At 34.5% G+C, this 14675-nt stretch overlaps 1 protein-coding gene across 1 annotated transcript in view; it reads right to left on the reverse strand.

Moving 5' to 3' along the window:
* The window catches only part of ABCE1 (ATP binding cassette subfamily E member 1), a 32714-nt gene that overhangs the window by 16649 nt on the left and 1390 nt on the right, over positions 1-14675 (reverse strand). The window contains exons 2-9 of the mRNA XM_012453991.3: positions 12042-12171; positions 10944-11029; positions 7795-7892; positions 6692-6809; positions 5697-5834; positions 5490-5559; positions 4956-5052; positions 3982-4071 (exon numbers count right to left, since the gene is read on the reverse strand). Of these exons, the coding sequence (XP_012309414.1) occupies positions 3982-4071; positions 4956-5052; positions 5490-5559; positions 5697-5834; positions 6692-6809; positions 7795-7892; positions 10944-11029; positions 12042-12144 (800 nt within the window). The 5' untranslated portion in view covers positions 12145-12171. The remainder of the gene's footprint in view (positions 1-3981; positions 4072-4955; positions 5053-5489; positions 5560-5696; positions 5835-6691; positions 6810-7794; positions 7893-10943; positions 11030-12041; positions 12172-14675) is intronic.

Below are 14675 nucleotides of genomic sequence, written 5' to 3' on the forward strand. Positions count from 1 at the left end.
CTCTCAATAAACTAGGTATCGAAGGAACGTATCTCAAAACAATAGAAGCTATTTATGACAAACCTACAGCCAATATCATACTGAATGGGCAAAAACTGGAAGCATTCCCTTTGAAATCTGGCACTAGATAAGGATGCCTGCTCTCACCTACCCCTATTCAATAGAGTATTGGAAGTTCTAGCCAGAGCAATTAGGCAAGAAAAAAAAAAAGCGTATTAAATTAGGAAAACAGGAAGTCAAATTGTCTTTATTTGCAGACGACATGATTGTATATTTAGAAGACCCCATTGTCTCAGCTCAAAATCTCCTGAAACTGAAAGCAACTTCAGCAAAGTCTCAGGATACAAAATCAATGTGCAGAAATCACAAGCATTTCTATACACCAATAACAGACAGAGAGCCAAATCATGAGCAAACTATCATTTACAACTGCTACAAAGATAATAAAATACCTAGGAATACAACTAACAAAGGATGTAAAGGACCTCTTCAGGGAGAACTACAAACCACTGCTCAACGAAATAATAGAGAACACAAACAGATGGAGAAATATTCCATGCTCATGGTTAGGAAGAATCAATATCGTGAAAATGGCCATACTGCCCAAAGTAATTTACAGATTCAACGCTATCCCCATAAAGCTACCAATGACCTTCTTCACAGAATTGGAAAAAACCACCTTAAACTTAATATGGAACCAAAAGAGAGCCCATATAGCCAAGACAATTCTAAGAAAAAAGAACAAAGCCAGAGGCATCACACTACCTGACTTCAATCTATACTACAAGGCTACAGTAATCAAAACAGCATGGCACTGGTACCAAAACAAAGATATAGACCAGTGGAACAGAACAGAGGCCCTGGAGGCAACACCACACATCTACAACAGTCTGATCTTTGACAAACCTCACAAAAACAAGCAATGGGGAAAGGATTCCCTGTTTAATAAATGGTGTTGGGAAAACTGGCTAGTCATGTGTAGAAAGCAGAAACTGGACCCATGCCTGACACCTTACACTAAAATTAACTCAAGATGGATTAAAGACTTAAACCTAAGACCTAACACCATAAAAACCCTAGAAGAAAACCTAGGCAAAACCATTCAGGACATAGGCATAGGCAAAGACTTCATGATTAAAACACCAAAAGCACTGGCAACAAAAGCCAAAACAGACACATGGGACCTAACTGAACTCCAGAGCTTCTGTACAGCAAAAGAAACAATCATTAGCATGAACCAGCAACCAACAGAATGGGAAAAAATTTTTGCAATCTACCCATCTGACAAAGGGCTGATATCCAGAATCTACAAAGAACTAAAACAGATTTACAAGGAAAAAACAAACAAACAAACCCACTCAAAAGTGGGAGAAGAATATGAGCAGACACCTTTGAAAAGAAGACATATATGAGGCCAACAAACATGAAAAAATGCTCATCATCACTGATTATTAGAAAAATGCAAATCAAAACCACATTGAGATACCATCTCATGCCACTTAGAATGGTGATCCTTAAAAAATCCGGAGACAACAGATGCTGGAGAGGATGTGGAGAAATAGGAACACTCTTACAGTGTTGGTGGGAGTGTAAACTAGTTCAACCACTGTGGAAGACACTGTGGCGATTCCTCAAGGACCTAGAAATAGAAATTCCATTTGACTCAGCAATCCCATTACTGGATATATATCCAAAGGATTATAAATCATTCTATTATAAAGACACATGCACACATATGTTCACTGTGGCACTGTTTACAATAGCAAAGACCTGGAACCAACCCAAATGCCCATCGATGATAGACTACACAAGGAAAATGTGGCACATATGTAGCACAGAATAGTATGCAGGTATGAAAAAATCATGAGTTTGTGTCCTTTGTAGGGACATGGATGAATTTGGAAACCATAATTCTCAGCAAACTGACACAAGAATACAAAATCTAACACCGCATGTTCTCACTCATAGGCGAGTGATGAACAATGAGAACACATGGACACAGGGAGGGGAGTATCAAACACAGGAGTCTGTTGAGGGGGCGCCAAGGGAGGGACTGCAGGGTGTGGGAAGGTCAGGGAAGGATAACATGTCACCAGATATAGGCGACAGGGGGATGGAGGCAGCAAACCACATTGCCATGTGTGTACCTATGTAGCAATCCTGTATTATCTGCACATGTATCCTAGAACCTAAAGTACAATTAAAAAAAACAACTTTTTTTTAATTTAAAAAAAAATTTTTTTTTAATTTATTTTTATTTTTTGTTAAAAAAAACCTTTTTATAAAAAGTGACTTGGGTTAAGAACTAGTGACCTGACTTTGTATATTCCTTTTAAGACCATGGTATATGCATGCTTTTCTTTACTACAGTGTGTATTTTTCTTCACCACATTGCAAAGTCCATGAATACTGGGACTACATTTTTACACTTGCATTCCCCAAGGAGCCTATCATAATGCTCAGGCCTATGTATGAAGTAAAAATTATGGCTTCTATTTGGCTCAAATAAGACTGTCTCTTTATCACTGATATTCTAAGTTTCACTTCAAAGTATCTACATGGATTATTTAGTCTCTGCAGAACTTGTGCTCCTTGAATCTAAGGAATTGAATTTTATATCGATTTTGAACAATTCTCAGCCATAATCCTTTCATGGCTTTACTTTTCAGACTCTTATGATATATGTAAACAGTTTCCGCATTACATTCTCCATGTTTCTGAACCTTCCTTCCACATTTTAAATTTATTCTCTCTCTGCTGTGTTCTAGTAACGTCCTCCGATCAGGTTTCTAATTCACTTTTCTGCTGTCCCTAACCCATCCAACATGTCCAGTGAATTTGTAATGCCACTATGCTTTTAATTTCTAGATTTGTTTGGGATTCTGAACATCTACCTGTTGCTTTTTTTTGGTTAGCATTATATCCTTAGGGTTCTGAATCCTTTTATTTAAATATTTTATTTTGAATATTATTGAATAGCCTCCTTTAGAATGTTACCTAAAGTTCTTGAATCCTGCTGCCATATAATATCTGCTGATTTGTAGACTGTTTCCTCCTCTAATTTATAAATTTTATAATTTACAGATTTGAGCTCGTGCTCATGAAGCATTACTTACAGGAATCCTGTGCAACCAGGGTTGAGAGCATATAGGTTCGTTCCTTCTGCTATGTACCATAAAATAAAAGTTCCAGATTCCTTAAAAATACTACTTTCTCATTTTGAAGGATTCATAGATTCCACTGGTTATATAAATTTAATTCCAAAGCCAGGGAAGCTGCTAGACCATGAATAGAGATTTGAAAGGGAGCCATCCCTCCACTTCCAGTGAGCTCAGTGAATGACAGATATATGCTTTCTTGACATTTCCATGCAACGATAGACAAGTTTTTAATTTTCCCTTTTAGTGAGAAAGCAGTCCTTTGGGTCCTGGCATTTTATGTGTGAAAATCCAATACTAGACCTTGCTTCTTGCCCGAGAGTGGATGTTAAAACCCAAGACCTATTACAGAGACCATCAACATATGGTCTTATCACTCCTCTATAGTTCTAATACTTCGGTTTTCAATCATTTGAGATTTCTCTCGCTTTCTTGCAAGATGAGCCATGTATTTAAAAGGATGTTTATTAAACTATTAAGTAAGAAGAGGCAGTATAATACAGAAAATGCTGTATAGAAAAAACCCCTGGGGTCTGGTCACAGCTTTGTCATACAGTAAATTTGTAACCTGGAACAAACAACTAGAATTTTGACCAAATTCTTCATCTGCAAATAGGAATATCATATAAAGATTCTCATAAGATTATCATGAGGATCAAATGACATCATGAATTTGAAAACTCCACAAACTACAAAAGCACCCTATAATCATGGTTATATGATTAGTTTTGAATACTACCAGAGATTATGATAAATTTTCTTTCCTTTTGCCCAGCAAGATTCTAAACAAAACAACACAGTAATATGCCAGATCTCTACTTACCTGTCTGGATTTATTAGAGATCGTATAGTAATAGCAGCCTTTAAACGCTGCTTGACATCTAAGTAACTAGAAGGCTCATCAAACATGAAACTGTGAAAAATAAAAAATAAAAAAAAAGCAAATATAATAATTTTGAAACCCAAGACATTCTACCTTGCATATTATTTTAAAGCACTGTAGCATCAACAGCTTTTGATTTAACCACAACAAAAATCTCCAATAGTAATGAAGAGTCTAGCTGTAATGGTAAAACTTTCTGTATTCTGTTCAGAAGTATAAGGAAAAACTTACAGAAAGACTTCACAACAAGTTTGGTGAGGGTCTACCAGGTTAGGCTAATTGACAAATTGGTAACTCCTCATGAAAAGTATTCTGATATAGTCTCAAGTAGTTTGGAGAGCTGTTCTCTTAAGTCAGCTGCATTTAAGCATAGTTTTTTTGGAGGGTATTGCAAGAATTCATAGAATACTTTGTCGAGAAGAGCTAGCCTACACCAGGCAACAGGGTAGAAATGTGGAAAAATAAGCAATAAATATCAGGGAGGAGAGACATTAAATGTAGGAAGGAAACTTTCCTCTACTCCCTCTCATATGGCATGCCATAGTTATCTAGGATGATTTAAAAGACTTCACGTTTTGCTTCAGGTTATTTAAAAAGCTTGCTAACCTGGCTGCAGAGCTTAAGTCTTAAAATCTTTTCACATAAAAAGAGGGCTTAAATAATGAACAACTGACTTTATATAAAGAGTTCTGGCACCTATCAGTTATAAACTATCTAAATAAATATTTTCCCCTGTGAATACAACAGTGAAAGTGGGTAGTGGATATACAACTGCTTCAACATCGTACCTCAAAATTAGGGCCTTAGACAACACTTCTATGAATTTCTCTCAAAACCATTTCTCTATGAGCAGCATTACAACTAAAAACTCTACAATACAAATGAAGATAAACAAAAATTATAAAGTAACCTACATATCAGCTTTCTGTATGCAAACGACAGCACAAGCAAATCTCTGCAACTCTCCTCCTGAAAGATCTTCAACATTTCGTTCTTTTAGGTGGGTTAAATCTATAAAGAACACAGAGGCATTGTGCTCAATGTCATAAATTGTATTTCACCTCTTCTAGTTAAAACGTATACTGCATGTCATCATTTGAAGTTTGAATACTATTTCAGTTGAAAATTGTTTAAAGTAAATATAACAATTACTAGAGATTTTTCCATTTATTTCAGTAATCTACATAAAGATGCATGCTTTCATCACTTAAGTTTGGGGCCTATTAAAATATATACACAAAACAGCCAGCCGTGGTGGCTCACGCCTGTAATCCGAGCTACTCGGGAGACTGAGGAAGGAGAATCGCTTGAACCCAGGAGGCAGAGATTGCGGTGAGCCCAGATCATGCCATTGCACTCCACCCTGGGTGACAAGAGCGAAACTCTGTCTCAAAAAAACAAACAAACAAAACAAAACAAAACAAAATCCCCACAAAATAAACACTTACCAAGCTGCTGACATACAATTGCCTGTGTCTTTGTCTCATCTTTTCGGTCCAAAATAGATCCCACTGTCCCCTGACACAATAAACCAAAAATAGTTACCACTATTTTCTTTCAATATTAAAAAGAATCACAAAGTAAAACAAGTTTATTTTGATATATCTTTTATACTTCTGCCAATATCCATTAAGTTCCCTCTATAAAAAACTGACCTTTGCAGCCTTAGGAATCTGGTCTACATATTGAGGTTTGATGATGGCTTTTAGGTCATCTTCTAGAATCTTGGTAAAGTAATTCTGTAATTCAGATCCACGGAAATAAGTCAAAATCTCTTGCCAGTCGGGAGGATCCTTAAAAAAAAAAATTACAAAGTCATGTGAATTTAAATTAATAATACAATGACAAAGAAGATGAATGCTATATGAAATAGAATATATATGCAAACAGAATACTTATGGCTTTTAACTTAAGATTGGAGGTGAACTTAATTAACAAAAGTCTCATTTCCCTATAGCAGCAAAGAAAGAAAACAGAACAGATACTATGTTACTCAAAACCAGATTCCCAGCACCTAGGACATAGGCAGGCATCTAATAAGAGGTTAAGCTGGAAGGAATATTTCCTGCTCGTATTTCCAAAATAAGTAAAAATATTTTTAGGTATCCAAGAAATCTTTCTGGATATTTAACCAAGGATTCAGAAACGAAATGTGAAATACACATATGATTTATTTGAACAATTAATAGGGTAACATCCCTACTCTGGTAAAGCTCTGTTTTATTATATCTACAAATAAAAATATCTAACTTAAGAACATTACACAGTGGCTCCTGAATTTCTTTATGTACTTAAGTTGGAAATTTACCATTCATGAATCAAAAGCCTAATCAAACTAATCACTGAAACAAAAACTAATTGAGGTATTTTAAACATTACATTATTGGGACAAATTAAATAGAAACATGTAATATAGCAGAATTAAACAGAATTCTGCTTTAAATCAAGGCTTAACAACTCAGAATTTTCAGTTAAGTAACATTAACAGATTTTTAGTTTAAAACTACAAAAGAACTTTATTTATACATTTCTCACTATTATTTCCACAAATAACCTTGAAAATAAGAGTATTTTAAAAATACGCATATCATCCCCTCAATCTCATAAAACTGACTCATGCTATTAATTTTTACAAAGTGATAATACATACATCGTACTTTCCAAGGTTTGGCTTTTGTTTTCCTGCTAAAATTTTTAAAGCGGTTGACTTTCCAATACCATTAGTTCCAACTAATCCCAAAACTTCACCTGGACGAGGGATAGGCAACCTGTTACAAGTATACAAAAATAATAAAACAACTCCGACTTACAAAGAAAAAGTCACATAACATCGGAATGATATATTTTAATGAACTTGCACTTCACACACATCCATTAATAAGCTAAGAAACATATGCCAGATATTACTGGCTATTAGAAAAGAAACAGCCAAGATTAACTTACACTGTTAATTGTTAGAAATGCATCCACAAATGACATTACTCCAAGTTGTATTTATTCAGTTTTCAAAGTCCATTCTAAAGTAATATTTCTTTTTTACATATAAGGCTCAGTTTTAATATATAAGAAAATGCTTTGGTACAAAATTACATAGCAAGTGCATCCTCACAATGTCTTTCTTTTCTGGCCTGCCATTTACTTACAAGGAGAGAAGTGCCACATCAACCAGAAATATTCCACTTCATTCTCCTTGCTGCAGTAGGCCCCTTAAAGCTGGCAGGTTGAGAAATAACTTTTTATTAGTAAAATCTAGACTCCTAGATTCAAAGTATTAGTGTTCAGCAGATAAAAATCCCAAACTAAGGATTTATTTGTGACTTAACAATACATGTCCAAATTTAAAGTGATATCCTCTGTAGATCTTTAAAGGTTAAACAAAATCAAAGGCAAGTTCTCTTAAAAGTTATTTTGGGGATAAGGGTACTAGGAACAAAAAAAGTGACTCTCAGTCCCAGTTGTATATGAGAATCACCTGGGACTTTTTCAATATACTAAGGTCCAGACCCTATGACGTAATTAAACTGGGCTGAAACCTGGGCATTAGCAGCTTTAAAAAGTCCCACAGATAATTCTAATGTTAGCCAGAATGAACCACAGACATATACAGTATGATTCTGCATGATGTTATAGTATTGTATTTTCCTTTAGCAACTGGTTAATAGCATCTCTCCCCTCTTTTTGCATTTCTCTTAAAATCCCAAAAGGATTTTACTTTTAACTTGACAGAAGAGGAATCTTGATGTGAAAATATACCTGTGAAGTTTGAAGGCATTGGCACAATATCGATGTGTGGTTTCTTTTTCTAAGTTGCTTGGTAAATTGACAATTGATAAGGCGCCAAAGGGGCATTTCTGTTATTTAAAGTAAAGAATTTTTGTATTAATTTGCAGACATATATACACGACTAAAACAGATTAAATATTTTATAAGCAATCTTCTAAACATGAGGAGTTTCATAAAGATGTAAAATGTGGTTTTATTTCCTTTTACTATTTACTTAAAAATAAAAGTTCCACGAACATTAGAATCATATCAATTATAGTTCTCTCTCAGTATATGCGGGGAAAGTCATTCTAGAACTCCCAAGTATAACCAAAGTGGCACATACTCAAGTCCTGTAGTCAGTCCTGCAGAACATGAGTACAAGAGAGTCAGCCCTTTCTAAAATGGGTTTTGCGTCCAATCCTGCAAATATTCTATTTCCAATCTGCGTTTGGTTGGGGAAAAAAAATCCACATATATGTAGATCTGCACAGTTTGAATCTGTGATTTCAAGGATCAACTGTAACTCAATATTCCCTTTAGTGACGGCCATAATCCTTTATATTTAAAGAGTGCTTAATACTCATTAAAAACCTTGTAGAACTTGAGGTTTTCCATTTGATTTTTTTTTAAACGTATTAGATAAGGGAAGGCTAATCATCGAATATATGACTTCATATTCTTTCCTAAACAGATGTTCTTCCTCTGTTACTTTCAATTAATCCTGCCCTTGTATGATTTCTATTCTACCTTGTAAAGCCCTCTGTGGTCATGGATCTTATATTTTTTTGGTTATTTCCAACCCACCAATGGCTTGCATATTTGCACAGACCAGGGATTAATGCCTTTCCATTATGACCTTTATCTATCCTATATGAAAAACATACTTGCATTCTTGGAGTCAATTCACATTAAAAACAAACAAACAAACAAAAAAACACATAAGCTTATTCAAACAACATTTGACTATCAGGTGATAATCAAATGAAAAGTCCAAGGAACAAGAATGGCAAAAACAGGAAGGTCATTTAAGAATGGTAATGTGGCTAGAAAAATTTTTCATAACTACAGACAACTACAGAGGTACATCCAAAGATTAAAATGTCATATTATTAGAGATATGCTCAGCAGACATGTTCAGTGAGCTCAGGGGACCAATTCAAAGTTTCTGTGTTTAGAGATTCCAGGGAATTTCCTTTTTTTTTTTTTTTACACAGAGTGTTGCTCTGTAGCCCAGGCTGGAGTGCAGTGGCGCGATCCTGGCTCACTGCAACCTCTGCCTCCCAGGTTCAAGCAATTCTCCTGCCTCGGTCTCCTGAGTAGCTGGGACTACAGGCGCCCACCATCAGGTCCAGTTAATTTTTGTATTTTTAGTAGAGACGGGGTTTCACCATCTTGGCCAGGCTGGTCTTGAACTCCTGACTTTGTGATCTGCCTGCCTCGGCCTCCGTAAGTGCTAGGATTACAGGCGTAAGCTGCTGCGCCCGGTGGAATTTCCATTTTATATGTTATAAAATAGAGAACTACTCTTGTTTTCTAATAAAGTAATTTCCACCCTCTAACCAAAACTATTAAGTTTTTACAAAGCATATTTTTATAGCTTATATAATTTTATAATTATATTTTATACATTATAATATAAAAGAATTTTATATAAAATATATATTTTTAATAATTTATAATTAAATTTATATAATTTTACAAATTATATTTTATAATTCTTACAAATTTTATCTTTTTACCAGTGGAGTACAATTATCCACTTTTCATAAATGTACATAAAATGCTTACATGCTGCAAGTGATTCGAACTTCTTTAATTCTACAAGGAAAAAAATATCCACTGTTCATATATGAGGTGCATTATAATATCTTAGTGTTCAGGAATTATACATTACTTTCCCAGCTTCAAAGAGAATCATCTCATTAGTATGTTTTCAGCCACTCAAGTGTACATTCAAATTTTAAAATCTAATTTTCTTATAGCAGCAAAGAAAGAAAATAAAATAGATGCTATATCACTCAAAACCAGATTCCTAGTGCCCAGGATAAAGGCAGGCATTTAATAGGAGATTAGTAAATATTTGCTGGAAGGAATGCTTCCTGTTTTTATTTTCAAAGCAAGTGCAATGTCTTCAGGTATCCATGAAATCTTTCTGGATACTTAAACAAGGATTTAGAAACCAACATGAAATATACAGATGATTTATTTGAGCAACGGTATGATATGTGAACTCTGGTGAAGCTCCTTTTTATAAAATCTACAAATAGAAAGATCTAAATTAAGTATGTTACATATTAGCTCCTAAATTCCTTTTACGAACTAAAGTTAGAAATTCACCATTTGCGCGTCAAAAGCCTCATCAAACTATTCAAGGCAACAAAAACTACTAATAATTGAGCTATTTTAAGTATTATATCATACTATTGGGAAAAATTCAACAGAAGCATGTGTAATACAGCAGAAGAAAAACTTAAGAATTAGGTTAAAGTTTAAAATTTTTGGCTGTGTGCATTTCTATTTAAAAGATGTGAATTTAATATTTAATATGGACTTGAAAGAAACATAATGTGATGGTAATGTCCTTGTAAAAAAGTGAAACAAGCCGGGCGCGGTGGCTCACGCCTGTAATCCCAGCACTTTCGGAGGCCGAGGCAGGTGGATCACGAGGTCAAGAGATCGAGACCATCCTGGTCAACATGGTGAAACCTTGTCTCTACTAAAAATACAAAAAAAAAAAATTAGCTGGGCATGGTGGCACAGCCTATAGTCCCAGCTACTCGGGAGGCTGAGGTAGGAGAATTGCTTGAACCCAGGAGGCGGAGGTTGCGGTGAGCCGAGATCGCGCCATTGCACTCCAGCCTGGGTAACAAGAGCGAAACTCCGTCTCAAAAAAAAAAAAGTGAAAAAAGAGAAATTTTGGTTGGAAATGGCTTTATCAAATTGAGTATGCAAGAATAACTTTTAAAAAGGTGGTTTAATTTAAAAAAGCAATATCACTGATATTAGAATACTACTTTCTTAAATTTATGTTCTTTATTCATCTGCTTTATATTTTGCCTCATTTTATAGCATAGTATCCAGAATTTTCAGATTTCAGTTTTAGGCTACAAATTTGATCCAGTAAACAAATTACTTACCTTAATACAGATACCACAACCAATACAAAGAGTTTCAGAAATCCATGCTATTTTGCTTTGGGGTGTAACTTCTATGCATAATTTTCCTAGGTAAAGTAAAAGATACAGTTAAGCCATTTCCCCTGATCTTCTAATTTTCTGAACACTGTTATTTAAGCAATGCTGGTTCTAAATTTCCATACAGAAGTATATTTTCAAAAACCAAGGCCACACAAGGAAATACATTTGAGATAATCCCTTAAATCAGTGCTTTTTGGGGACAGAGTTCTAATCATTTATATGAATATTCTGGTTAGGCAACAGAGAAATGACTTTAATATCTATTTATTTTATTTAATTTACTACTGGTGAAGAAAATATGCCAGTAAAAATGTGGCAAATCCTGAAATACTTTTATTTTTAAGCTAACCTAAATTTTAAATTCATAAAACAAAATAAGCCTTGAAAACGGTAAGGCAAACCATGTAAAGAATGAACAATTGTAGCTAGATCAGTAAAACTCCAAAAAGATATGCAGTCATCTAATATACAGGTAAAATTAAACATGTTATTAGGGATAACAGAATTTCTGAATAGCAAAGGAGACAATAACAGATGAGAACTAAAGTTTCTTCTAAGATTCAGTAAGTCTACGCTTCACTAGTACATTTACAATTACTTAACAAAACCCTTAAAGATTACCAGTAATTTTTCAACTGAATTGTTGGAAGTTTATCTGATCTTCAAAATATAGCTAAACCTTATGAACAGTCATTCTTATTGAGCTCTTTGTTCTTGTTTTTTAAATATGAGACTCCTGTCAAAGTTTATTGTAACTCTTCCCCTATTAATTATAGGTCTTTGTAGAATTCAAGATCAGTAAGCTGAACTCTGCTTTGAGTTCACATCCAATATACTTTTTAATACTGATGTATTATTTTATGATTTGGTCTTTCTTTTAAAAATAGGATCCAATAAAAGGAATTTAGAAAAAACTGGTTTTCTTGCCTTCACAGTTTTATGAAACTAATGGTGAACACAAAGTATATGCTAATGCCCATAAAGAACTATCAAACCAGTTACTTCTTTCATGCTTAAATGATCCACAGAACAGCTTACCCATTCGAACTACAGGACAACTCTTTTTGCATTCCTGTCGACATTTCTTAGGTTTACATTTGTCATGGTTGACAATAGCAATTCTTGTTAATTTATCTGCCATAACTGTGTGAAAGAATATCCAGCTCTTCTATTAAAGAAAAATTAACAAATTTAATGTAATTAGTTAAGAGAACTAATTCACATGCATGAAAGACAGGAAGACATAAATGGTCATTATATAGAGATGAAATAATTATCTGCAAAACAAAATAACTTTTAACAATAGTAAAAATTGTAAAATAATCTATAATCTAATAAGGTTGGGAATATCAAATTTTACATATATGCCTTAATCAGAAGATTTATTTAAGAAAATAAAAAAATGCCATTTACAATAGCAACAAAAAGAAAATATCTAGGAATATACTTAACAAGCTATACACACAGGAAAACTTTAAAACAACATCGAATGACATAAATGACCTGAACAAATAACATGCTATCTCAGTTTTGATAAGAACAGTCAATATGACAGATTTCAACCCTTCCTGAATTTATATAATTTAATTCAATCTCATGAGAAAAAACAAACAAAAGAACCCTAGGCATGTGGTGGTGTGCACCTGTGGTCCCAGCTATTCCAGAGGCTGAGGTGGGAGGATCACCTGAGTTTAGGTGGCAGAGGTTACAGTGAGCCAAGATCACGCCACTGCACTCCAGCCTGGATGAGAGTGAGACCCTGTCTCCAAGAAACAAACCAACTCAGACAAAGCAAACCTACAGCTCCAATGGAAAAAGAAGTATTAATAGCCAGGAAAACTGAAAAAGTGTAAGGAGGATGGGGAAATTCTACAAGCCCTTCCCCTAAACTAAGCATTATTTCATGTTGTGTGCATCTGACTATAATGACACTGATAGAGATGTGAAATAATTATAATAGCAATGAAATTAAAAGGAGACAAGTAACTATATGTATATACTATGCTCACTTTTAAATCTTTTATAAGTGTTGATATTCCAGTTTAATCAACTACATAGCATTAAGATCAAAGTGAAGTTAAAAATCTTTTACAATATTGGGTTTAGTGGTTCAGAAATTAATTTCCTTAAAATGGTGATTAAAGTATTCCAAAAAATGCATTAATACTCGTTTATTCCAATATATAATGAATGAATCTGAAGCCAAGACTGTCCATTTAGAAAGATATCATGTTGGCTTTTTCTGATTGTGATACTCAATCCTGATTTTTCTTTTTTTTTGTGATACACTGCTTCCCCTTGTAGGCATCTTAAGTCTTTTTCACATCCATCAATATAATTAGGCTTGGAGGGGGATTAGACATCTTGCTCCTCAATACAGTCCTAGACTATTATCTTTCCCTCCTCCCTAAAAAGTTTTGCATGTCAACTATCTAAATGCTTTAGTTAGTACTGACCATCAGATCACTCCCTTTCATTCTTTGAAGATTTCATCCCTCTGCTAACTTTCACATACTCTTCTACAACTCCTGACATAGTTCTTGGTGATTTCAATATGATAACAGATGAACCTCCCATCATTAACCGCTCTCCTCCAACACCTTGCCTTCTATTCTACCATTCATTTTTATCTATCTAGCCATTCATTTTTCTGGTTATATCCTAGACCTTATCATTACCGGTAACTGCAATCCCTCTATAATCACACTTTCAAACACTATATTCTCCAACCACCACTCCTATCTTTTCAGTTCACCCCCTACTACACAACAACCCAACAATCCCGATTCTCCCATTCTCCAAACCTTTCACTATCTCTTGCTTCTATCATATTTCCACTGTCCCTCAGCTCTTGGTATTTTTATTTCCCTTCTTACCCAGCTAAAATACCCTCAATCACCATCTTCGTTAAATTCAGCTCTTCACCTTCAAACACAGAACTGAAAATGGGTAGGGAAAAAACCCCACAAAACCTGCTGACTAGACTCCCTTGAAATTCATCGTCTCAAATGGACCCTTATGCCAACCAGCAATCACAATATACGTATTTACCTAGCTAAGACCATTTGTATACTAGAAGACAGTCCATAAGAATGTCTCAACTATTCTCCCTTCTGTCTTTAACATCATCAATTATTCTCTCCACGGGCTCCTTTTTATCAGCATTCAGGCATTCTATTATCTAACCCCATCATCTCCCATTACTTTATTTCTTCAACTGATTTATATAAAAATGGTGATAAATTGCAGTGGATTTAAGAAAAATGAACATGGATAGAACTGTTAAGTAATTGTGTGAACACTTTTAATTCAACTTCTGTATCAATTTCAAGAATTGGGGCAAGGGGATTCCCTACTTCTTTTCAATAGAAAAGATAGGCACAGTAAAGCTTGGAGAGGAAGGTTATAGTTAACAGGCTCCTGCAAACAAAGAAGGATTTGAGGATATTTCAGATTTGAAGACAAAAACTGTTCAAAACTGACACTAAAACAATGACCCTCAGTGTCATTCTTCCAGCTAAAAGGGAAAAAGGAAGTAAGGTATATTTGGAAGCATTTACAGTCTAAAACCAAAATAATTGTAATGCTGTGTAAAAGCATTTCAAAGACTGCTTTTAACCAATGATCGTTAATATCACATGAAACATTCTAACCTATGCTTATTGGAGTTTA

Source organism: Aotus nancymaae, unplaced genomic scaffold (assembly GCF_030222135.1).
Source record: "Aotus nancymaae isolate 86718 unplaced genomic scaffold, 86718_ANA_hifiasm-v0.15.2.pri h1tg000033l, whole genome shotgun sequence".
In the NCBI taxonomy this organism is placed as follows: Eukaryota; Metazoa; Chordata; class Mammalia; order Primates; family Aotidae; genus Aotus; species Aotus nancymaae.